The sequence below is a fragment of the Oncorhynchus mykiss genome, chromosome 25, assembly GCF_057628025.1.
Source record: "Oncorhynchus mykiss isolate SJ-2025 chromosome 25, ASM5762802v1, whole genome shotgun sequence".
In the NCBI taxonomy this organism is placed as follows: Eukaryota; Metazoa; Chordata; class Actinopteri; order Salmoniformes; family Salmonidae; genus Oncorhynchus; species Oncorhynchus mykiss.
The window spans coordinates 89445619-89470011 of record NC_143046.1 but is presented as its reverse complement, the minus strand read 5'-3'; the positions used below and the strand labels follow the sequence as shown (position 1 = coordinate 89470011).

The 24393-nt window shown below is 40.2% G+C and overlaps 1 protein-coding gene and 3 long non-coding RNA genes across 6 annotated transcripts in view; 3 read left to right on the top strand and 1 right to left on the bottom strand.

Annotated features, from left to right (window-relative positions):
• LOC110519337 (M1-specific T cell receptor beta chain) overlaps positions 1-24393 on the top strand; it is a 123746-nt gene that overhangs the window by 12258 nt on the left and 87095 nt on the right. Inside the window, exons 1-2 of one of the 2 annotated variants that reach the window (XM_090221406.1) lie at positions 2291-2512; positions 2913-3050. In XM_090221406.1, coding sequence (XP_090077532.1) covers positions 2461-2512; positions 2913-3050 — 190 coding nt within the window. In that variant the 5' untranslated portion in view covers positions 2291-2460. Of the gene's footprint in view, positions 1-2290; positions 2513-2759; positions 3051-24393 lie in introns of those variants that run through there. The other variant, XM_090221402.1, reaches the window with a different exon arrangement.
• LOC149972163 (uncharacterized) overlaps positions 1-24393 on the bottom strand; it is a 240292-nt gene that overhangs the window by 137539 nt on the left and 78360 nt on the right. The gene's annotated exons all lie outside the window — the stretch shown is intronic.
• Positions 4059-16241, top strand: LOC149972167 (uncharacterized). Of its 2 annotated transcripts, XR_016492087.1 has the most exons (4): positions 4059-4266; positions 4416-5090; positions 15179-15817; positions 15981-16241. It is a non-coding gene; the product is annotated as an uncharacterized LOC149972167 (long non-coding RNA). The 2 variants fall into 2 exon arrangements; XR_016492086.1 differs by lacking the exons at positions 4059-4266; positions 4416-5090 and adding an exon at positions 14850-15067.
• LOC149972166 (uncharacterized) lies at positions 20157-21453 on the top strand. The gene is made up of 3 exons (XR_016492088.1): positions 20157-20279; positions 20391-21029; positions 21193-21453. It is a non-coding gene; the product is annotated as an uncharacterized LOC149972166 (long non-coding RNA).

Below are 24393 nucleotides of genomic sequence, written 5' to 3'. Positions count from 1 at the left end.
AGACCTGAGGATGGCTTTGTAGTAGAATCCTGAGGATGCCTGAGTGGTAGAGACCTGAGAATGGCTGAGTAGTAGAGACCTGAGGATGGCTGAGTGGTAGAGACCTGAGGATGGCTGAGTGGTGGACACCTGAGGAAGGCTGAGTGGTAGAGACCTGAGGATGGCTGAGTGGTGGAGACCTGAGGACGGCTGAGTAGTAGAGACCTGAGGATGGCTGAGTGGTAGAGCCCTGAGGATGGCTGAGTGGTGGAGACCTGTGGATGGCTCAGTGGTAAAGCCCTGGGGATGGCTGAGTGGTGGAGACCTGAGGATGGATGAGTGGTGGAGACCTGAGGATGGCTGAGTGGTAGAGTCCTGAGGATGGCTGAGTGGTAGAGACCTGAGGATGGCTGAGTGGTGGAGACCTGAGGATGGCTGAGTGGTAGAGACCTGAGAATGGCTGAGTAGTAGAGACCTGAGGATGGCTGAGTAGTAGAGACCTGAGGATGGCTGAGTAGTAGAGACCTGAGGATGGCTGAGTGGTAGAGACCTGAGGATGGCTGAGTAGTAGAGACCTGAGTATGGCTGAGTGGTGGAGACCTGAGGATGGCTGAGTGGTAGAGACCTGAGGATGGCTGAGTGGTAGAGTCCTGAGGATGGCTGAGTGGTAGAGACCTGAGGATGGCTGAGTGGTGGAGACCTGAGGATGGCTGGGTGGTAGAGACCTGAGAATGGCTGAGTAGTAGAGACCTGAGGATGGCTGAGTAGTAGAGACCTGAGGATGGCTGAGTGGTAGGGACCTGAGGATGGCTGAGTAGTAGAGACCTGAGGATGGCTGAGTGGTAGAGACCTGAGGATGGCTGAGTAGTAGAGACCTGAGGATGGCTGAGTGGTGGAGACCTGAGGATGGCTGAGTGGTAGAGACCTGAGGATGGCTGAGTGGTAGAGACCTGAGGATGGCTGAGTGGTAGAGACCTGAGGATGGCTGAGTGGTGGAGACCTGAGGATGGCTGAGTGGTGGAGACCTGAGAATGGCTGGGAGGTGGGACAAAGGAGGTATCAGAGGCATGCTGAATGGGACTAGGGGCTCCGCAGTAATCTAAAACAATGATAACTATCCTAAAGGACAATATTCAAGGCATATTGACATTTGAGAGAGACATAATGGGAGGCATAAAGCAATCACAGGTGATGATATGGAGAGCTAGCTAAGACAACAACGGGTAAGACAACAACAGCTAATCTGCTAAGACAACAACAACAGGTAAAATGGAGATGAAAGGGCAGAGAGGGTCAGTTAACTACACACAGGGCCTGAGTTGGAGGCTGGGGCCGACAGATAGACAACAAATAAACAAAATGGAGTAAGGTGATTAATGAACAGTCCAGCAGCCATCAGCTATGTAGCTAAGTGATCATAGGGTCCAATGAACAGCAATAGATGGAACAGGGAAGCCGCCGGGTAGTTGTTACTACCTAGCAAGCTGGAGACACAGCGTTTAAAGTTAGCAGGCTGGGCTAGTAGAAGCGCCTGCTCCGACGTCTACTACCTAGCAAGCTGGGGACACAGCTTTTAAAGTTAGCAGACTGGGGCTAGTAGAAGCGCCTGCTCCGACGTCTACTACCTAGCAAGCTGGGGACACTGCGTTTAAAGTTAGCAGACTGGGGCTAGTAGAAGCGCCTGCTCCGACGTCTGGCAAAGGCCGGTTGGGGGCACAGCGGATGGAGTTACGTCGGCAGACCAGTTGTGGTGGAACGGCGGGGCTTCGTGTCGACAAAGGGTCCAGGCCAGTTGGCGAAATAAGTATTGTGGTTGTAGTAATTTTAGTTTGCTAGCCGGGAGATACGCCTGGCTCACGGCTAACTGGTGCTAGCTTCAGGACAGGGGCGTTAGCCACTATAGCCTCTCGGTAGCATCTAGCTAGCAGCGATGATCCGATGCAAAGGTCCAGAGCTTCCTGCATGGATCCAGTGGACTAGTGTAGTTCATGCAGTGTTGGGGAAGAGTCCGGAAGGCATCAGCTGTGTAGCCAAGTGATCACTGAGCGGGCCAGGAGGGGGGCCACTCTTTATCACTTTATCACAATACTACGTCACACCAGACCAATGTCTGCCTGCTTGAATGCCAACAACTCAGATACACATTAAGACATGAAATGACCCATGGCATCGATAGGACCTCACTCACAGATAAAATTATAGAACATTCAAAATGGGTGAATATTTCCTTTAACCATTAATCAACTACCTCCAGATATCAGTGCATCAGATCTCCCTCTCTGCTCTACTAAACCCTGCTTCCTGTCCCACATAGACTCCTCCTGCAGGGTTCATCTCAGGTCTCTGATGTTTTAGATGTTCTCATAAGGAGGCAGCATCCCCCTATAAGATCACTGAGATGAGTTGATGAGAAGTCACCTCTAATTCATGTGGAGTGGTTTGTCTGTCTCATTATTTCTGTCTCCTTAACAGTGAGTCAACATGATCAGAATTCTTATCTCCATCACCATGGGTTACACAGCCTGGGCTGCAGGTATTCAGATCATTGATTTCATCAACTAATAATATCCTTATTTGATTGGTTTTCATGTTTCAAGTGAATATGTTTCTTTATTTGTTGTTTCACCTCTTACTCTCTCTCTCTCTCTCTCTTTCTCTTTCTCTCTCTCTCTCTCTCTCTCTCTCTCTCTCTCTCTCTCTCTCAATCTCTTTCTCGCTTTGTATCTCTCTCTCACTCTCTCTCTTTCTCTCTCTCTCTCTCTCTCCGTCTCTCTCTCCAGTTTCTTCTCTCAGTAACCAGGTTCACCAAACACCTGCAGACCTGTACAATAACCAGGGAGAGTTGGCTAAGATGGAGTGTTCACATAGTATATCAAGCTACAATCGTATCCTCTGGTACATGCAATCAAACTACAGAGAATTTGTGTTTTTAGGATACATGATCGGGACATCTGGATTTCCTGAGGCTGGATTTGATATAGAAGGAGATGCTAGTGCAGGTGGTACCAGCACCTTAACCATCAAACAACTAACTCCAAATAGCAGTGCTGTGTATTACTGTGCTGCTAGTTTACACAGTGCATCAGATCTCCCTCTCTGCTCTACAAAAACCTCCTCCCTGGTGTACTGTAGACTAATCACACCTGTATTAACATCACACTGTATCTGACTCTGATTCAATGCCAAAACACTCACCAGCTGGTCTAATAGAAAGGGGAGGTTCCCTCTGATATACAGGAGACCATGATACAGTATGGTATGATATCATGTCTTTCCTGTAGGTGGAGTTACAGCTCAACTAATCCATGTGGACTCACCAGACACAGTACCACAGTAAACTATGGTGTGTAGTAAGGAGTCTGAGAGTTGAAGATCCATGTCCTTTTGAATGTTCATCATGAATGTGGAACAACACCATGCGTTGGTTTCAGCAGGTGGAACACACTTTCCCCAGCTACAACACCATACTGTGGTATCAGCAGGTAGAACACACTCTCCCCAGCTACAACACCATACTGTGGTATCAGCAGGTGGAACACACTCTCCCCAGCTTCAACACCATACTGTGGTATCAGCAGGTGGAACACACTCTCCCCAGCTACAACACCATACTGTGGTATCAGCAGGTGGAACACACTCTCCCCAGCTACAACACCATACTGTGGTATCAGCAGGCCTTTTATAAATGGCTCTACTGCAGGATGTATGGGGCTTCTATAAATGTCTCTACTGCAGGATGGTATGGGGCTTCTATAAATGTCTCTACTGCAGGATGTATGGGGCTTCTATAAATGTCTCTACTGCAGGATGTATGGGGCTTCTATAAATGTCTCTACTGCAGGATGGTATGGGGCTTCTATAAATGTCTCTACTGCAGGATGGTATGGGGCTTCTATAAATGTCTCTACTGCAGGATGTATGGGGCTTCTATAAATGTCTCTACTGCAGGATGTATGGGGCTTCTATAAATGTCTCTACTGCAGGATGTATGGGGCTTCTATAAATGTGTCTACTGCAGGATGTATGGGGCTTCTCTAAAGAAAATAAGTGCACTATATAAGGAATAAGGTGCCATTGAACAAAAATCACTTGGGAGGATCATTACTGTACCACCCATGGATTGTGGATGTCATATCCTGTTTGGATTGTGATGTCATATCCTGTTTTATATATTCTTCCCATTTGAGTTCAAAATGACTCAGTTCTTCTGATGTTGTTCTCATTGACTGGGAGTGAAAATGTTCCATTTCCTCGTCACATTCTCTGTCCTACTTATTTGCCTTATGGGTAATAGGCCTAATACACATGTTGGAAATCATTAATTATTTTGATGTCCAGGATGGGCATTTCTGTGTATGTGTCCATCCATTGGGGTATAAGGGCCCAATGTGGATATAATTTCATCCATCCAATATCTTCTCTCCACCTCTACCCAGGTCTCTCTCTCAGCCTTGAGGTTTATCAGACTCCCTCTGAAGTCTTACTGAAACCTGGAGAGAACGTTCAGATCTTCTGCCACCATGAGAGAACTAACTACAGACTGATTCAGAGGTTCCAGGAGAAAAACAACAATTTATTGTTTAAGTCTCAAACCACGTACATTGAAGAACACCTAAACGTGAGTGGGGATTTGAGTCAGAACGACCCGAAGAATGTTTCTCTGAACATGTTCAACCTTAAAGGTCCCGATCACAGTGCAGTTTATTACTGTGCTGCAAGTGAAGGCCACAGTGTTGTAGATTCCCTCTCTGCACTACAAAAACCCTGTGTGACACAATATGTCTCACAGTAGTAAACTATTTAACAGAACACCTCCCTCACACCTGCGTTGAGGTCTGGATTTGATCCGATATACTGTAACCACAACTAGAATGAGTAGAACGGGCCTCCTCATTCAAGTCAATGATGCCATAATGGGTGGACTGGCAGCCATCCTTTCTAGACATTATATTTCTGTGACTGTGACAACGTTCTGTCGTTACATCGCTGATGAGGTCACTTCCTGTCCCTCTTTCTCCTCTCCAGTCAGTTCAGATGAGATGTCAGTTAGTTGTTGATGTTCAGCTCAAGACTCAACATGATCAGAACCCTCTTACTCGGTTGGCTCTCAGGTAATAACAGTAATCTGACTTAGATATGGTCACTTGTTAAGATGTACAGTACGGGTATTATGTATCTTCGTCTCTTACCGATGAAAAATGAAAGATAATTTCTTCTCTCCATCTCTCCTCAGGTCTCTGTCTCAGTGTTGAGGTTCACCAGACTCCCTCTGCAGTCTTCAGCAGACCTGGAGAGAATGTTCAACTCTTCTGCCAACATCAGAAAACAGACTACACACTAATGCTGTGGTACCAAAAACCACAAGGAGAAACAGCTCTGAAAGTCATTGGAAATCTGTATCATAAGAATCCAACCATTGAGAGTTCATATGAAAAGCATTTTAATATGAGTGGGGATTTGGGTGGAGGTGGCCCAAAGAATGCCTCTCTGAACATGTTCAACTTGAGACGACCCCAAGACAGTGCAGTGTATTTTTGTGCTGCTAGTTATGCACAGTGTTGCAGATTCCCCTGTCTACACTACAAAAACCTTCTCTCAGTCACTGTCTCACTAGATTATACTGAAGCAACACCTCCCTCTCACCTGCACTGAGGTCTGGATTTTTGATTCAGTGCCAATATAATATAACAGTACAGCTGTCTGATACCACGCCGCATTCTGTCATTACATCACTGATGAGGTCACTTCCTGTTCCTCCTCTCCAGTCAGTTCAGATAAGTTGAGATGAGATGTCAGTTGGTTGTCAACGATCACTAAGTCAACATGATCACACCTCTTATCATTATCACTGCCCCACTATTCTGGATGACAGGTAATTTAAACTTCAGATATTTAGTAGTTCCCTACATTACTTATTAAAACATGAAAATGTAAATTTTTTTGCCTAAATGTGTACAAATAATTACTAATTATATGTTTTATTTCAAACTTGAGAAATGGTGGTACAATCCTTTGTTATGTCCTCTGTCTCCGCCCAGGTGTCTCTCTCAGTAGATCAGTGTACCAGTCTCCCTCTACATCACTGGTGAAGCCTAATGCCTCTGTCACACTCAACTGCAGTCATAAAATCCCCAGATACGACACAGTCCTCTGGTACAAGCGTTCTGTGGAAGACACGGCTCTAAACCTCATAGCTTATGTATACTATAAAACCCCAACAGTTGAACCCTCATATAAAGGTTACTTTGACGTGAAAGGAGATGGAGAGAACGATGCCTTCCTTCATATCCTCAAACCGAGACAAGCTGAAGACAGTGGGGAGTATTTCTGTGCTGCCAGTATACACAGTGGTACAGAGACCTAGTCCACTCTACAAAAACCTCCCTCTGACACTACATCAAAACACCTGCATTAAACCACATGAAGGAGCAGACTTCTGTTCAGATACTATCAACACCTGCATTAAACCACATGAACTAACAGACGTCTGTTCAGAGAGAGAGAGTGGGGGAGAGGAGACAGAAGGAGAGAGAGAGCGAGAGAGAGAGAGAAAGAGACAGAGATTGGGGGGAGAGAAAGAGAAAGAGAGAGACGTAGAGAGTGAGATCAGAGCATATGCATGGAGATAGAGACAGAGAGAATCTAGTTTCAAGGACCAAATTAAATTGAGAGGAAACGCAGAACAGTATTGTGATTTAAGTGTTTCCAACCTGACACAAGAGGACAGTGCAGTGTATTTCTGTGCTGCCAGAGAGCACAGTGGAGCAGATCCTGTCTCAGCCCTACAAAAACCACATCTCAAATACAAAGTCACACCTCACACCTCCACTACAGTGTTCTGAACCATATAAACATCCTCACTACTAAACATCCTCATTACTAAACATCCTCACTACTAAAACATCCTCAATACTAAACCTCCTCAATACTAAACATCCTCAATACTAAACATCCTCAATACTAAACATCCTCAACACTAAACATCCTCATTACTAAACATCCTCAATACTAAACATCCTCAATACTAAACCTCCACAACACTAAACATCCTCAATACTAAACATCCTCAATACTAAACATCCTCACTACTAAACCTCCTCAATACTAAACATCCTCAATACTAAACATCCTCAATACTAAACATCCTCAACACTAAACATCCTCAATACTAAACATCCTCAATACTAAACATCCTCACTACTAAACATCCTCAATACTAAACATCCTCAATACTAAACATCCTCACTACTAAAACATCCTCACTACTAAACATCCTCAATACTAAACATCCTCAATACTAAACATCCTCACTACTAAAACATCCTCAATACTAAACATCCTCAATACTAAACATCCTCAATACTAAACATCCTCATTACTAAACATCCTCACTACTAAACATCCTCAATATTAAACATCCTCAATACTAAACATCCTCATTACTAAACATCCTCATTACTAAACATCCTCAATACTAAACATCCTCAACATTAAACATCCTCAATACTAAACATCCTCAATACTCAACATCCTCAATACTAAACATCCTCAATACTCAACATCCTCAATACTAAACATCCTCAATACTAAACATCCTCAATACTAAACACCCTCACTACTAAACATCCTCATTACTAAACATCCTCACTACTAAACATCCTCATTACTAAACATCCTCAATACTAAACATCCTCATTACTAAACATCCTCATTACTAAACATCCTCAATACTAAACATCCTCACTACTAAACATCCTCACTACTAAACATCCTCAATACTAAACATCCTCAATACTAAACCTCCTCAATACTAAACATCCTCACTACTAAAACATCCTCATTACTAAACATCCTCACTACTAAACATCCTCATTACTAAACATCCTCACTACTAAACATCCTCATTACTAAACAGCCTCACTACTAAACATCCTCATTACTAAACATCCTCACTACTAAACATCCTCATTACTAAACATCCTCAATACTAAACCTCCTCAATACTAAACATCCTCACTACTAAACATCCTCATTACTAAACATCCTCACTACTAAACATCCTCAATACTAAACATCCTCAATACTAAACATCCTCAATACTAAACATCCTCACTACTAAACATCCTCAATACTAAACATCCTCAATACTAAACATCCTCAATACTAAACCTCCTCAATACTAAAACATCCTCAATACTAAACATCCTAAATACTAAACATCCTCAATACTAAACATCCTCAATACTAAACATCCTCACTACTAAAACATCCTCAACACTAAACATCCTCACTACTAAAACATCCTCAATACTAAACATCCACCATACTAATCATCCTCAACACTAAACATCCTCAATACTAAACATCCTCACTACTAAACATCCTTAATACTAAACATCCTCAATACTAAACATCCTCAATACTAAACATCCTCAACACTAAACATCCTCAATACTAAACATTCTCAATTCTAAACATCCTCAATACTAAACATCCTCATTACTAAATATCCTCAATACTAAACATCCTCAATACTAAACATCCTCAATACTAAACATCCTCAACACTAAACATCCTCAATACTAAACATCCTCAACACTAAATATCCTCATTACTAAACATCCTCAACACTAAACATCCTCAACACTAAACATCCTCATTACTAAACATCCTCATTACTAAACATCCTCAACACTAAACATCCTCAACACTAAACATCCTCAACACTAAACCTCCTCAATACTAAACATCCTCAACAATAAACATCCTCATTACTAAACATCCTCACTACTAAACATCCTCATTACTAAACATCCTCACTACTAAACATCCTCATTACTAAACATCCTCACTACTAAACATCCTCATTACTAAACATCCTCAATACTAAACCTCCTCAATACTAAACATCCTCACTACTAAACATCCTCATTACTAAACATCCTCACTACTAAACATCCTCAATACTAAACATCCTCAATACTAAACATCCTCAATACTAAACATCCTCACTACTAAACATCCTCAATACTAAACATCCTCAATACTAAACATCCTCAATACTAAACCTCCTCAATACTAAAACATCCTCAATACTAAACATCCTAAATACTAAACATCCTCAATACTAAACATCCTCAATACTAAACATCCTCACTACTAAAACATCCTCAACACTAAACATCCTCACTACTAAAACATCCTCAATACTAAACATCCACCATACTAATCATCCTCAACACTAAACATCCTCAATACTAAACATCCTCACTACTAAACATCCTTAATACTAAACATCCTCAATACTAAACATCCTCAATACTAAACATCCTCAACACTAAACATCCTCAATACTAAACATTCTCAATTCTAAACATCCTCAATACTAAACATCCTCATTACTAAATATCCTCAATACTAAACATCCTCAATACTAAACATCCTCAATACTAAACATCCTCAACACTAAACATCCTCAATACTAAACATCCTCAACACTAAATATCCTCATTACTAAACATCCTCAACACTAAACATCCTCAACACTAAACATCCTCATTACTAAACATCCTCATTACTAAACATCCTCAACACTAAACATCCTCAACACTAAACATCCTCAACACTAAACCTCCTCAATACTAAACATCCTCAACAATAAACATCCTCAACACTAAACATCCTCAACACTAAACATCCTCAACACTAAACATCCTCAACACTAAACATCCTCAACACTAAATATCCTCATTACTAAACATCCTCAACACTAAACATCCTCAACACTAAACATCCTCATTACTAAACATCCTCATTACTAAACATCCTCAACACTAAACATCCTCAACACTAAACATCCTCAACACTAAACCTCCTCAATACTAAACATCCTCAACAATAAACATCCTCAACACTAAACATCCTCAACACTAAACATCCTCAATACTAAACATCCTCAATACTAAACCTCCTCAATACTAAACATCCTCACTACTAAAACATCCTCATTACTAAACATCCTCACTACTAAACATCCTCATTACTAAACAACCTCACTACTAAACATCCTCATTACTAAACATCCTCACTACTAAACATCCTCATTACTAAACATCCTCACTACTAAACATCCTCATTACTAAACATCCTCAATACTACACCTCCTCAATACTAAACATCCTCACTACTAAACATCCTCATTACTAAACATCCTCACTACTAAACATCCTCAATACTAAACATCCTCAATACTAAACATCCTCAATACTAAACATCCTCACTACTAAACATCCTCACTACTAAACATCCTCAATACTAAACATCCTCAATACTAAACCTCCTCAATACTAAAACATCCTCAATACTAAACATCCTAAATACTAAACATCCTCAATACTAAACATCCTCAATACTAAACATCCTCACTACTAAAACATCCTCAACACTAAACATCCTCACTACTAAAACATCCTCAATACTAAACATCCACCATACTAATCATCCTCAACACTAAACATCCTCAATACTAAACATCCTCACTACTAAACATCCTTAATACTAAACATCCTCAATACTAAACATCCTCAATACTAAACATCCTCAACACTAAACATCCTCAATACTAAACATTCTCAATTCTAAACATCCTCAATACTAAACATCCTCATTACTAAATATCCTCAATACTAAACATCCTCAATACTAAACATCCTCAATACTAAACATCCTCAACACTAAACATCCTCAATACTAAACATCCTCAACACTAAATATCCTCATTACTAAACATCCTCAACACTAAACATCCTCAACACTAAACATCCTCATTACTAAACATCCTCATTACTAAACATCCTCAACACTAAACATCCTCAACACTAAACATCCTCAACACTAAACCTCCTCAATACTAAACATCCTCAACAATAAACATCCTCAACACTAAACATCCTCAACACTAAACATCCTCAACACTAAACATCCTCAACACTAAACATCCTCAATACTAAAAATCCTCAACACTAAACATCCTCAACACTAAACATCCTCAATACTAAACATCCTCATTACTAAACATCCTCAACACTAAATATCCTCATTACTAAACATCCTCAATGCTAAACATCCTCAACACTAAACATCCTCAACACTAAACATCCTCAATACTAAACATCCTCATTACTAAACATCCTCAATACTAAACATCCTCATTACTAAACCTCCTCAATACTAAACATCCTCAATACTAAACCTCCTCAATACTAAACATCCTCATTACTAAACCATTACTAAATGATGGAGATGTTGTTTCCTACCTTCACCACCTGGGGGCAGCCCATCAGAATGTCCAGGACCCAATTTCGCAGGGCAGGGTTGAGACCCAGGGCCTCCAGCTTAATGATGAGCTTGGAGGGTGCTATGGTGTTGAATGCTGAGCTGTAGACAATGAACAGCATTCTAACACAGGTATTCCTCTTGTCCAGATTGGATAGGGCAGTATGCAATGGGATGGCGATTGCATCGTCTGTGGACCTATTGGGGCGGTATGCAAACAGAAGTGGTTTTAGGGTGGCATGTAAGGTGGAGGTAAAATGATCCTTGTCTAGTCTCTCAAAGCACCTCATGATGACAGAAGTAAGTGCTGCGGTGCGGTAGTTATTTAGTTCAGTTATCTTTGCCTTCTTGGGTACAGGATCAATGGTGTCCATCTAGATGCATGTGGGGGTCAACAGACTGGGAGAGGGAGAGATTGAATATGTCCGTAAACACACCAGCTAGCTGGTCTGCGCATGCTCTGAGGACGCTGCTAGAGATGCCGTCTGGGACAGCAGTCCTGTGAGGGTTAGCACAGTTAACGTCTTACTCACTTTGGCCACGGAGAAGTGGGGGGGCACAGTCCTTGTTAGCAGGCCACGATGGTGGAACAGAATTATCCTCAAAGCTGGCAAAGAAGGAGTTAAGTTTGTCTGGAAGCGAGACGTCGATGTTCGTGTCTTGGCTGTTTTATTTTTTGAATTCCGTAATTGCCTGTAGACCCTGCCACATAGTACGTCTCGTGTCTGAGCTGTTGAATTGCTACTCCAATTTGTCCTTATACCAACATTATGCTTGTTTGATTGCCTTGCGGAGGGAATAACTACAGTATTTATATTCGGCCATGTTTCCAGTCCTCTTCCCGTGGTTAAATGCGGTGGTTCCTGCTTTCAGTTTTGTGCGAAAGCCTCTATCCGTCCACGGTTTCTGGTTAGGGTAGGTTTTAATAGTCACAGTGGGTACAACATTTCCAATGCACGTCCTTATAAACTCACTCACCGAGTCAACGTATAGATCAATGTTATTCTCTGAACATTTCCCAGTCCGCGTGATCGAAACAATCTTGAAGCATGGATTCCGATTGGTCAGACCAGCGTTGAATGGTTCTAGTCACGGGTATATCCTGTTTGAGTTTCTGCCTATAAGGAGGAAGGAACTAGATGTAGTCGTGGTCGGGATTTTTGCCAAAGGGCGAGGGAGGGCCTTGTATACATCGCGGAAGTTAGAGTAGCAGTGATCGAGTGTATTGCCCGCGCGAGTGCTGCAATCAATATGCTGATCGAATTGCGGTAGCCATGTTCTCAAATTTGCTTTGTTAAAATCCCCAGCTACAATAAATGCAGTCTCTGGATATATGGTTTGCATTGAGTCCAGTGATGTTCCTTGAGGGTCATTGTGGTGTCTGCTTGAGGGGGTATATACACAGCTGTGACGAAAACTGACAATAATTATTTTGGGAGATAATATGGCCTGCATTTGATAGTAAGGAATTCTAGGTCGGGTGAGCAGAAGGACTTGAGTTCCTGTACGTTGTTATGATTACCCCATGAGTCGTTAATCATGAAGCATACACCCCTGCCCTTCTTCTTCCCAGAGAGGTGTTTATCTCTGTTGGCATGATGCATGAAGAAGCCCGGTGGAGAATGTTACAATCTATGATGTCTCTATGGAAGGCAACCCTTGCTCTCATCTTGTCCAACTTGTTGTCTAGAGACTGGACATTGGCGAGTAGTATACTCGAAAACGGTGGGCGGTGTTGCATGCCTAACGGAGCCTGACCAGGAGGCCGCTCCGTTTGCCTCTTCTTCAGCGATGTTGTTTTGGGTCGGCTTCTGGGATTAGATCCACTGTCCTGGGTGGTGGTCCGAACAGAGGATCTGATCCATTGTCCTGGGCGGTGATCCGAACAGAGGATCTGATCCATTGTCCTGGGTGGTGGTCCGAACAGAGGATCTGATCCATTGTCCTGGGTGGTGGTCCGAACAGAGGATCTGATCCATTGTCCTGGGCGGTGGTCCGAACAGAGGATCTGATCCATTGTCCTGGGCGGTGATCCGAACAGAGGATCTGATCCATTGTCCTGGGTGGTGGTCCGAACAGAGGATCTGATCCATTGTCCTGGGTGGTGGTCCGAACAGAGGATCTGATCCATTGTCCTGGGCGGTGGTCCGAACAGAGGATCTGATCCATTGTCCTCGGCGGTGGTCCGAACAGAGGATCTGATCCATTGTCCTGGGTGGAGGTCCGAACAGAGGATCTGATCCATTGTCCTGGGTGGAGGTTCGAACAGAGGATCTGATCCATTGTCCTGGATGGTGGTCCAAACAGAGGATCTGATCCATTGTCCTGGGTGGTGGTCCAAACAGAGGATCTGATCCATTGTCCTGGGTGGAGGTCCGAACAGAGGATCCGCTTTGGGAAAGTTATATTCCTGATCGTAATGTTGGTAAGTTGACGTCACTCTTAGATCCAATAGTTCTTCCCGGCTGTATGTTAAGATTTCCTGGGGTAACAACATAAGAAATAACACATTAAAAAATGAAATACTGCATAGTTTCTTAAGGACTCGAAGTGAGGCGACCATCTCTGTCAGCGCCATCTTGCTGAGCTGTGACAGCAAACCAAAAGGACAACAACTTAGTGCAATTGATTTGACATGAATATATTATTAAAGAATGCCAGCACCAGCTTGCAGATGTCCCAACCTGGTCTCAGAGCATTTCCTACTATTCTGTACGTAAATCCCAGACTCTCTATTGAGTGTGACATGTTACCTTTCGTGTGGTATGTATTAGTATCACCCATTTCGTATGAAGAAGAATTAGAATTTGTATTACACTCCTTCCATATCAGTGCCTGCCACCTCTGCTTCTCACCAAGGGCTTCCAGACCACACAGTTCAACATCTAGGCCGCTGGTCCTCCCAAGCCTACCACAGCTACATCCGATCCAAGCCACAATATCTCCTCTGAGCCCACAATACTCTGTGTTCTTGAACCATAATCCTTGAGTCCTGCCTTTTCACGTTCCCCAAACAGGACTCCATCCCCACACCAAGAACAGTCGCTCTCCAGTGTCCAACGGGCAACCACACCCCTACCTACCAAGGGGAATGCTCCCTGCATCACCAAGCTACCTCATCCACCCCCTCCCCCCACCCCCCCATTCCCTTTCAATAAAATCTTAAACATTCTACGTTGAAGGTGTGATCTGTAATTTTTTGCAGAATCTCCCATCGTCTGCACTACAAAAACTGTCTCAGTAGATCATACAATCAAATTATATGTCTTCCTCACATCTGCATTTGAGGTCTGAATTTGATTGTGCCAATTTAACAGGGTTTTGTCATTACACCAGTGATGATGTCACTTCCTGTTCCTCCTCCTCTCCTGCCAGTTGAGATGGTTTGTTGGTTGATTCAGATTAGTTGGTTGTTGATGATCATCTCTGATGATGTCACTTCCTGTTCCCCCTCCTCTCCTGACAGTTGAGATGGTTTGTTGGTTGATTCAGATTAGTTGGTTGTTGATGATCATCTCTGATGATGTCACTTCCTGTTCCCCCTCCTCTCCTGACAGTTGAGATGGTTTGTTGGTTAATTCAGATTAGTTGGTTGTTGATGATCATCTCTGATGATGTCACTTCCTGTTCCCCCTCCTCTCCTGACAGTTGAGATGGTTTGTTGGTTGATTCAGATTAGTTGGTTGTTGATGATCATCTCTGACAGTCAACATGTACAAAACTCTCATCATCTACACATTCTTTTGGCTCACAGGTAGTAATCTAGGAAATTTACATTTGTTTTAGATTCATAATATGGTATGATGTATATTCATCCTTTATGTTTGCCTCTGCTAGTGAATGTCTTCTCTCCATCTCTCCTCAGGTCTCTGTCTCAGTGTTGAGGTTCACCAGACTCCCTCTGCAGTCTTCAGCAGACCTGGAGAGAATGTTCAACTCTTCTGCCAACATCAGAAAACAGACTATAGAGTGATGTTGTGGTACCAGAAACCACGAGGAGAAACAGCATTGAAACTCATTGGATATTTGAATTTTAATTCTCAAACCATTGAGAGTTCATATGAAAAGCATTTTAATATGAGTGGGGATTTGGGTGGAGGTGGCCCAAAGAATGCCTCTCTGAACATGTTCAACTTGAGACGACCCCAACACAGTGCAGTGTATTTTTGTGCTGCTAGTTATGCACAGTGTTGCAGATTCCCCTGTCTACACTACAAAAACCTTCTCTCAGTCACTGTCTCACTAGATTATACTGAAGCAACACCTCCCTCTCACCTGCACTGAGGTCTGGATTTTTGATTCAGTGCCAATATAATATAACAGTACAGCTGTCTGATACCACGCCGCATTCTGTCATTACATCACTGATGAGGTCACTTCCTGTTCCTCCTCTCCAGTCAGTTCAGATAAGTTGAGATGAGATGTCAGTTGGTTGTCGACGATCACTAAGTCAACATGATCACACCTCTTATCATTATCACTGTCCCACTATTCTGGATCACAGGTAATTTAAATGTCAGATATTTAGTAGTTCCCTACATTACTTATTAAAACATGAAAATTAAAAAATTTGCCTAAATGTGTACAAATAATTACTAATTATATGTTTTATTCAAACTTGAGAAATGGTGGTACAATCCTTTGTTATGTCCTCTGTCTCCGCCCAGGTGTCTCTCTCAGTAAATCAGTGTACCAGTCTCCCTCTACGTCACTGGTGAAGCCTAATGCCTCTGTCACACTCAACTGCAGTCATACAATCCCCAGCTACGACACAGTCCTCTGGTACAAGCGTTCTGTGGAAGACACGGCTCTAAACCTCATAGCTTATATATACTATAAAACCCCAACAGTTGAACCCTCATATAAAGGTTACTTTGATGTGAAAGGAGATGGAGAGAACGATGCCTTTCTTCATATCCTCAAACCGAGACAAGCTGAAGACAGTGGGGAGTATTTCTGTGCTGTCAGTCTACACAGTGGTACAGAGACCTAGTCCACTCTACAAAAACCTCCCTCTGACACTACATCAAAACACCTGCATTAAACCACATGAAGGAGCAGACTTCTGTTCAGATACTATCAACACCTGCATTAAACCACATGAACTAACAGACGTCTGTTCAGAGAGAGAGAGTGGGGGAGAGGAGACAGAAGGAGAGAGAGAGCGAGAGAGAGAGAGAAAGAGACAGAGATTGGGGGGGAGAGAAAGAGAAAGAGAGAGACGTAGAGAGTGAGATCAGAGCATATGCATGGAGATAGAGACAGAGAGAATCTAGTTTCAAGGACCAAATTAAATTGAGAGGAAACGCAGAACAGTATTGTGATTTAAGTGTTTCCAACCTGACACAAGAGGACAGTGCAGTGTATTTCTGTGCTGCCAGAGAGCACAGTGGAGCAGATCCTGTCTCAGCCCTACAAAAACCACATCTCAAATACAAAGTCACACCTCACACCTCCACTACAGTGTTCTGAACCATATAAACATCCTCACTACTAAACATCCTCATTACTAAACATCCTCACTACTAAAACATCCTCAATACTAAACCTCCTCAATACTAAACATCCTCAATACTAAACATCCTCAATACTAAACATCCTCAACACTAAACATCCTCATTACTAAACATCCTCAATACTAAACATCCTCAATACTAAACATCCTCACTACTAAACATCCTCACTACTAAAACATCCTCAAAACTAAACCTCCTCAATACTAAACATCCTCATTACTAAACATCCACAATACTAAACATCCTCATTACTAAACATCCTCAATACTAAACATCCTCACTACTAAACATCCTCATTACTAAACATCCTCAATACTAAACATCCTCAATACTAAACATCCTCACTACTAAACATCCTCACTACTAAACATCTTCAATACTAAACATCCTCAATACTAAACATCCTCAATACTAAACATCCTCACTACTAAACATCCTCAATACTAAACATCCTCAATACAAAACATCCTCACTACTAAAACATCCTCAATACTAAACATCCTCAATACTAAACATCCTCACTACTAAACATCCTCACTACTAAACATCCTCAATACTAAACATCCACAATACTAAACATCCTCAATACTAAACATCCTCAATACTAAACATCCTCACTACTAAACATCCTCAATACTAAACATCCTCAATACTAAACATCCTCACTACTAAAACATCCTCACTACTAAACATCCTCAATACTAAACATCCTCAATACTAAACATCCTCACTACTAAAACATCCTCATTACTAAACATCCTCAATACTAAACATCCTCAATACTAAACATCCTCACTACTAAACATCCTCATTACTAAACATCCTCACTACTAAACATCCTCATTACTAAACATCCTCAATACTAAACATCCTCATTACTAAACATCCTCATTACTAAACATCCTCAATACTAAACATCCTCATTACTAACCATCCTCAATACTAAACATCCTCACTACTAAACATCCTCATTACTAAACATCCTCAATACTAAACATCCTCATTACTAAACATCCTCAATACTAAACATCCTCACTACTAAACATCCTCACTACTAAACATCCTCAATACTAAACATCCTCAATACTAAACATCCTCACTACTAAACATCCTCAATACTAAACATCCTCAATACTAAACATCCTCAATAATAAACATCCTCACTACTAAACATCCTCAATACTAAACATCCTCAATACTAAACATCCTCCCTACTAAAACATCCTCACTACTAAACATCCTCAATACTAAACATCCTCAATACTAAACATCCTCACTACTAAAACATCCTCACTACTAAACATCCTCAATACTAAACATCCTCAATACTAAACATCCTCACTACTAAACATCCTCATTACTAAACATCCTCACTACTAAACATCCTCATTACTAAACATCCTCAATACTAAACATCCTCATTACTAAACATCCTCATTACTAAACATCCTCAATACTAAACATCCTCAATATTAAACATCCTCAATACTAAACATCCTCATTACTAAACATCCTCATTACTAAAAATCCTCAATACTAAACATCCTCAACATTAAACATACTCAATACTAAACATCCTCAATACTCAACATCCTCAATACTAAACATCCTCAATACTAAACATCCTCACTACTAAACATCCTCAATACTAAACATCCTCAATACTAAACATCCTCAATACTAAAACATCCTCAATACTAAACATCCTCAATACTAAACATCCTCAATACTAAACATCCTCACTACTAAACATCCTCAAAACTAAACATCCACAATACTAAACATCCTCAATACTAAACATCCTCAATACTAAACATCCTCACTACTAAACATCCTAAGATACTAAACATCCTCAATACTAAACATCCTCACTACTAAAACATCCTCACTACTAAACATCCTCAATACTAAACATCCTCAATACTAAACATCCTCACTACTAAAACATCCTCAATACTAAACATCCTCAATACTAAACATCCTCAATACTAAACATCCTCATTACTAAACATCCTCACTACTAAACATCCTCAATATTAAACATCCTCAATACTAAACATCCTCATTACTAAACATCCTCATTACTAAAAATCCTCAATACTAAACATCCTCAACATTAAACATCCTCAATACTAAACATCCTCAATACTCAACATCCTCAATACTAAACATCCTCAATACTAAACATCCTCAATACTAAACACCCTCACTACTAAACATCCTCATTACTAAACATCCTCACTACTAAACATCCTCATTACTAAACATCCTCAATACTAAACATCCTCATTACTAAACATCCTCATTACTAAACATCCTCAATACTAAACATCCTCACTACTAAACATCCTCACTACTAAACATCCTCAATACTAAACATCCTCAATACTAAACCTCCTCAATACTAAACATCCTCACTACTAAAACATCCTCATTACTAAACATCCTCACTACTAAACATCCTCATTACTAAACATCCTCACTACTAAACATCCTCATTACTAAACATCCTCACTACTAAACATCCTCATTACTAAACATCCTCACTACTAAACATCCTCATTACTAAACATCCTCAATACTAAAACCTCCTCAATACTAAACATCCTCACTACTAAACATCCTCATTACTAAACATCCTCACTACTAAACATCCTCAATACTAAACATCCTCAATACTAAACATCCTCAATACTAAACATCCTCACTACTAAACATCCTCAATACTAAACATCCTCAATACTAAACATCCTCACTACTAAACATCCTCAATACTAAACATCCTCAATACTAAACATCCTCAATACTAAAACATCATCAATACTAAACATCCTCAATACTAAACATCCTCAATACTAAAACATCCTCAATACTAAACATCCTCAATACTAAATAAACATCCTCAATACTAAACATCCTCACTACTAAAACATCCTCAACACTAAACATCCTCACCACTAAAACATCCTCAATACTAAACATCCACCATACTAAACATCCTCAATACTAAACATCCTCACTACTAAACATCCTCAAAACTAAACATCCACAATACTAAACATCCTCAATACTAAACATCCTCAATACTAAACATCCACAATACTAAAACATCCTCAATACTAAACATCCTCAATACTAAACATCCTCAATACTAAACATCCTCAATACTAAACATCCTCACTACTAAACATCCTCAATACTAAACATCCTCAATACTAAACATCCTCAATACTAAACCTCCTCAATACTAAAACATCCTCAATACTAAACATCCTCAATACTAAACATCCTCAATACTAAACATCCTCACTACTAAACACTAAACAGTCCTCCTCTCCTGCCAGTTGAGATGGTTTGTTGGTTGATTCAGATTAGTTGGTTGTTGATGATCATCTCTGACAGTCAACATGTACAAAACTCTCATCATCTACACACTCTTTTGGCTCACAGGTAGTAATCTAGGAAATTTACATTTGTTTTAGATTCATAATACGGTATGATGTATATTCATCCTTTATGTTTGCCTCTGCTAGTGAATGTCTTCTCTCCGTCTCTCCTCAGGTCTCTGTCTCAGTGTTGAGGTTCACCAGACTCCCTCTGCAGTCTTCAGCAGACCTGGAGAGAATGTTCAACTCTTCTGCCAACATCAGAAAACAGACTATAGAGTGATGTTGTGGTACCAGAAACCACGAGGAGAAACAGCATTGAAACTCATTGGATATTTGAATTTTAATTCTCAAACCATTGAGAGTTCATATGAAAAGCATTTTAATATGAGTGGCGATTTGGGTGGAGGTGGCCCAAAGAATGCCTCTCTGAACATGTTCAACTTGAGACGACCCCAACACAGTGCAGTGTATTTTTGTGCTGCTAGTTATGCACAGTGTTGCAGATTCCCCTGTCTACACTACAAAAACCTTCTCTCAGTCACTGTCTCACTAGATTATACTGAAGCAACACCTCCCTCTCACCTGCACTGAGGTCTGGATTTTTGATTCAGTGCCAATATAATATAACAGTACAGCTGTCTGATACCACGCCGCATTCTGTCATTACATCACTGATGAGGTCACTTCCTGTTCCTCCTCTCCAGTCAGTTCAGATAAGTTGAGATGAGATGTCAGTTGGTTGTCGACGATCACTAAGTCAACATGATCACACCTCTTATCATTATCACTGTCCCACTATTCTGGATCACAGGTAATTTAAATGTCAGATATTTAGTAGTTCCCTACATTACTTATTAAAACATGAAAATTAAAAAATTTGCCTAAATGTGTACAAATAATTACTAATTATATGTTTTATTCAAACTTGAGAAATGGTGGTACAATCCTTTGTTATGTCCTCTGTCTCCGCCCAGGTGTCTCTCTCAGTAAATCAGTGTACCAGTCTCCCTCTACGTCACTGGTGAAGCCTAATGCCTCTGTCACACTCAACTGCAGTCATACAATCCCCAGCTACGACACAGTCCTCTGGTACAAGCGTTCTGTGGAAGACACGGCTCTAAACCTCATAGCTTATATATACTATAAAACCCCAACAGTTGAACCCTCATATAAAGGTTACTTTGATGTGAAAGGAGATGGAGAGAACGATGCCTTTCTTCATATCCTCAAACCGAGACAAGCTGAAGACAGTGGGGAGTATTTCTGTGCTGTCAGTCTACACAGTGGTACAGAGACCTAGTCCACTCTACAAAAACCTCCCTCTGACACTACATCAAAACACCTGCATTAAACCACATGAAGGAGCAGACTTCTGTTCAGATACTATCAACACCTGCATTAAACCACATGAACTAACAGACGTCTGTTCAGAGAGAGAGAGTGGGGGAGAGGAGACAGAAGGAGAGAGAGAGCGAGAGAGAGAGAGAAAGAGACAGAGATTGGGGGGGAGAGAAAGAGAAAGAGAGAGACGTAGAGAGTGAGATCAGAGCATATGCATGGAGATAGAGACAGAGAGAATCTAGTTTCAAGGACCAAATTAAATTGAGAGGAAACGCAGAACAGTATTGTGATTTAAGTGTTTCCAACCTGACACAAGAGGACAGTGCAGTGTATTTCTGTGCTGCCAGAGAGCACAGTGGAGCAGATCCTGTCTCAGCCCTACAAAAACCACATCTCAAATACAAAGTCACACCTCACACCTCCACTACAGTGTTCTGAACCATATAAACATCCTCACTACTAAACATCCTCAAAACTAAACCTCCTCAATACTAAACATCCTCATTACTAAACATCCACAATACTAAACATCCTCATTACTAAACATCCTCAATACTAAACATCCTCACTACTAAACATCCTCATTACTAAACATCCTCAATACTAAACATCCTCAATACTAAACATCCTCACTACTAAACATCCTCACTACTAAACATCTTCAATACTAAACATCCTCAATACTAAACATCCTCAATACTAAACATCCTCACTACTAAACATCCTCAATACTAAACATCCTCAATACAAAACATCCTCACTACTAAAACATCCTCAATACTAAACATCCTCAATACTAAACATCCTCACTACTAAACATCCTCACTACTAAACATCCTCAATACTAAACATCCACAATACTAAACATCCTCAATACTAAACATCCTCAATACTAAACCTCCTCAATACTAAACATCCTCAATACTAAACATCCTCAATACTAAACATCCTCACTACTAAACATCCTCAATACTAAACATCCTCAATACTAAACATCCTCACTACTAAAACATCCTCACTACTAAACATCCTCAATACTAAACATCCTCAATACTAAACATCCTCACTACTAAAACATCCTCATTACTAAACATCCTCAATACTAAACATCCTCAATACTAAACATCCTCACTACTAAACATCCTCATTACTAAACATCCTCACTACTAAACATCCTCATTACTAAACATCCTCAATACTAAACATCCTCATTACTAAACATCCTCATTACTAAACATCCTCAATACTAAACATCCTCATTACTAACCATCCTCAATACTAAACATCCTCACTACTAAACATCCTCATTACTAAACATCCTCAATACTAAACATCCTCATTACTAAACATCCTCAATACTAAACATCCTCACTACTAAACATCCTCACTACTAAACATCCTCAATACTAAACATCCTCAATACTAAACATCCTCACTACTAAACATCCTCAATACTAAACATCCTCAATACTAAACATCCTCAATAATAAACATCCTCACTACTAAACATCCTCAATACTAAACATCCTCAATACTAAACATCCTCACTACTAAAACATCCTCACTACTAAACATCCTCAATACTAAACATCCTCAATACTAAACATCCTCACTACTAAAACATCCTCACTACTAAACATCCTCAATACTAAACATCCTCAATACTAAACATCCTCACTACTAAACATCCTCATTACTAAACATCCTCACTACTAAACATCCTCATTACTAAACATCCTCAATACTAAACATCCTCATTACTAAACATCCTCATTACTAAACATCCTCAATACTAAACATCCTCAATATTAAACATCCTCAATACTAAACATCCTCATTACTAAACATCCTCATTTCTAAAAATCCTCAATACTAAACATCCTCAACATTAAACATCCTCAATACTAAACATCCTCAATACTCAACATCCTCAATACTAAACATCCTCAATACTAAACATCCTCACTACTAAACATCCTCAATACTAAACATCCTCAATACTAAACATCCTCAATACTAAAACATCCTCAATACTAAACATCCTCAATACTAAACATCCTCAATACTAAACATCCTCACTACTAAACATCCTCAAAACTAAACATCCACAATACTAAACATCCTCAATACTAAACATCCTCAATACTAAACATCCTCAATACTAAACATCCTCACTACTAAACATCCTAAGATACTAAACATCCTCAATACTAAACATCCTCACTACTAAAACATCCTCACTACTAAACATCCTCAATACTAAACATCCTCAATACTAAACATCCTCACTACTAAAACATCCTCAATACTAAACATCCTCAATACTAAACATCCTCAATACTAAACATCCTCATTACTAAACATCCTCACTACTAAACATCCTCAATATTAAACATCCTCAATACTAAACATCCTCATTACTAAACATCCTCATTACTAAAAATCCTCAATACTAAACATCCTCAACATTAAACATCCTCAATACTAAACATCCTCAATACTCAACATCCTCAATACTAAACATCCTCAATACTAAACATCCTCAATACTAAACATCCTCAATACTAAACACCCTCACTACTAAACATCCTCATTACTAAACATCCTCACTACTAAACATCCTCATTACTAAACATCCTCAATACTAAACATCCTCATTACTAAACATCCTCATTACTAAACATCCTCAATACTAAACATCCTCACTACTAAACATCCTCACTACTAAACATCCTCAATACTAAACATCCTCAATACTAAACCTCCTCAATACTAAACATCCTCACTACTAAAACATCCTCATTACTAAACATCCTCACTACTAAACATCCTCA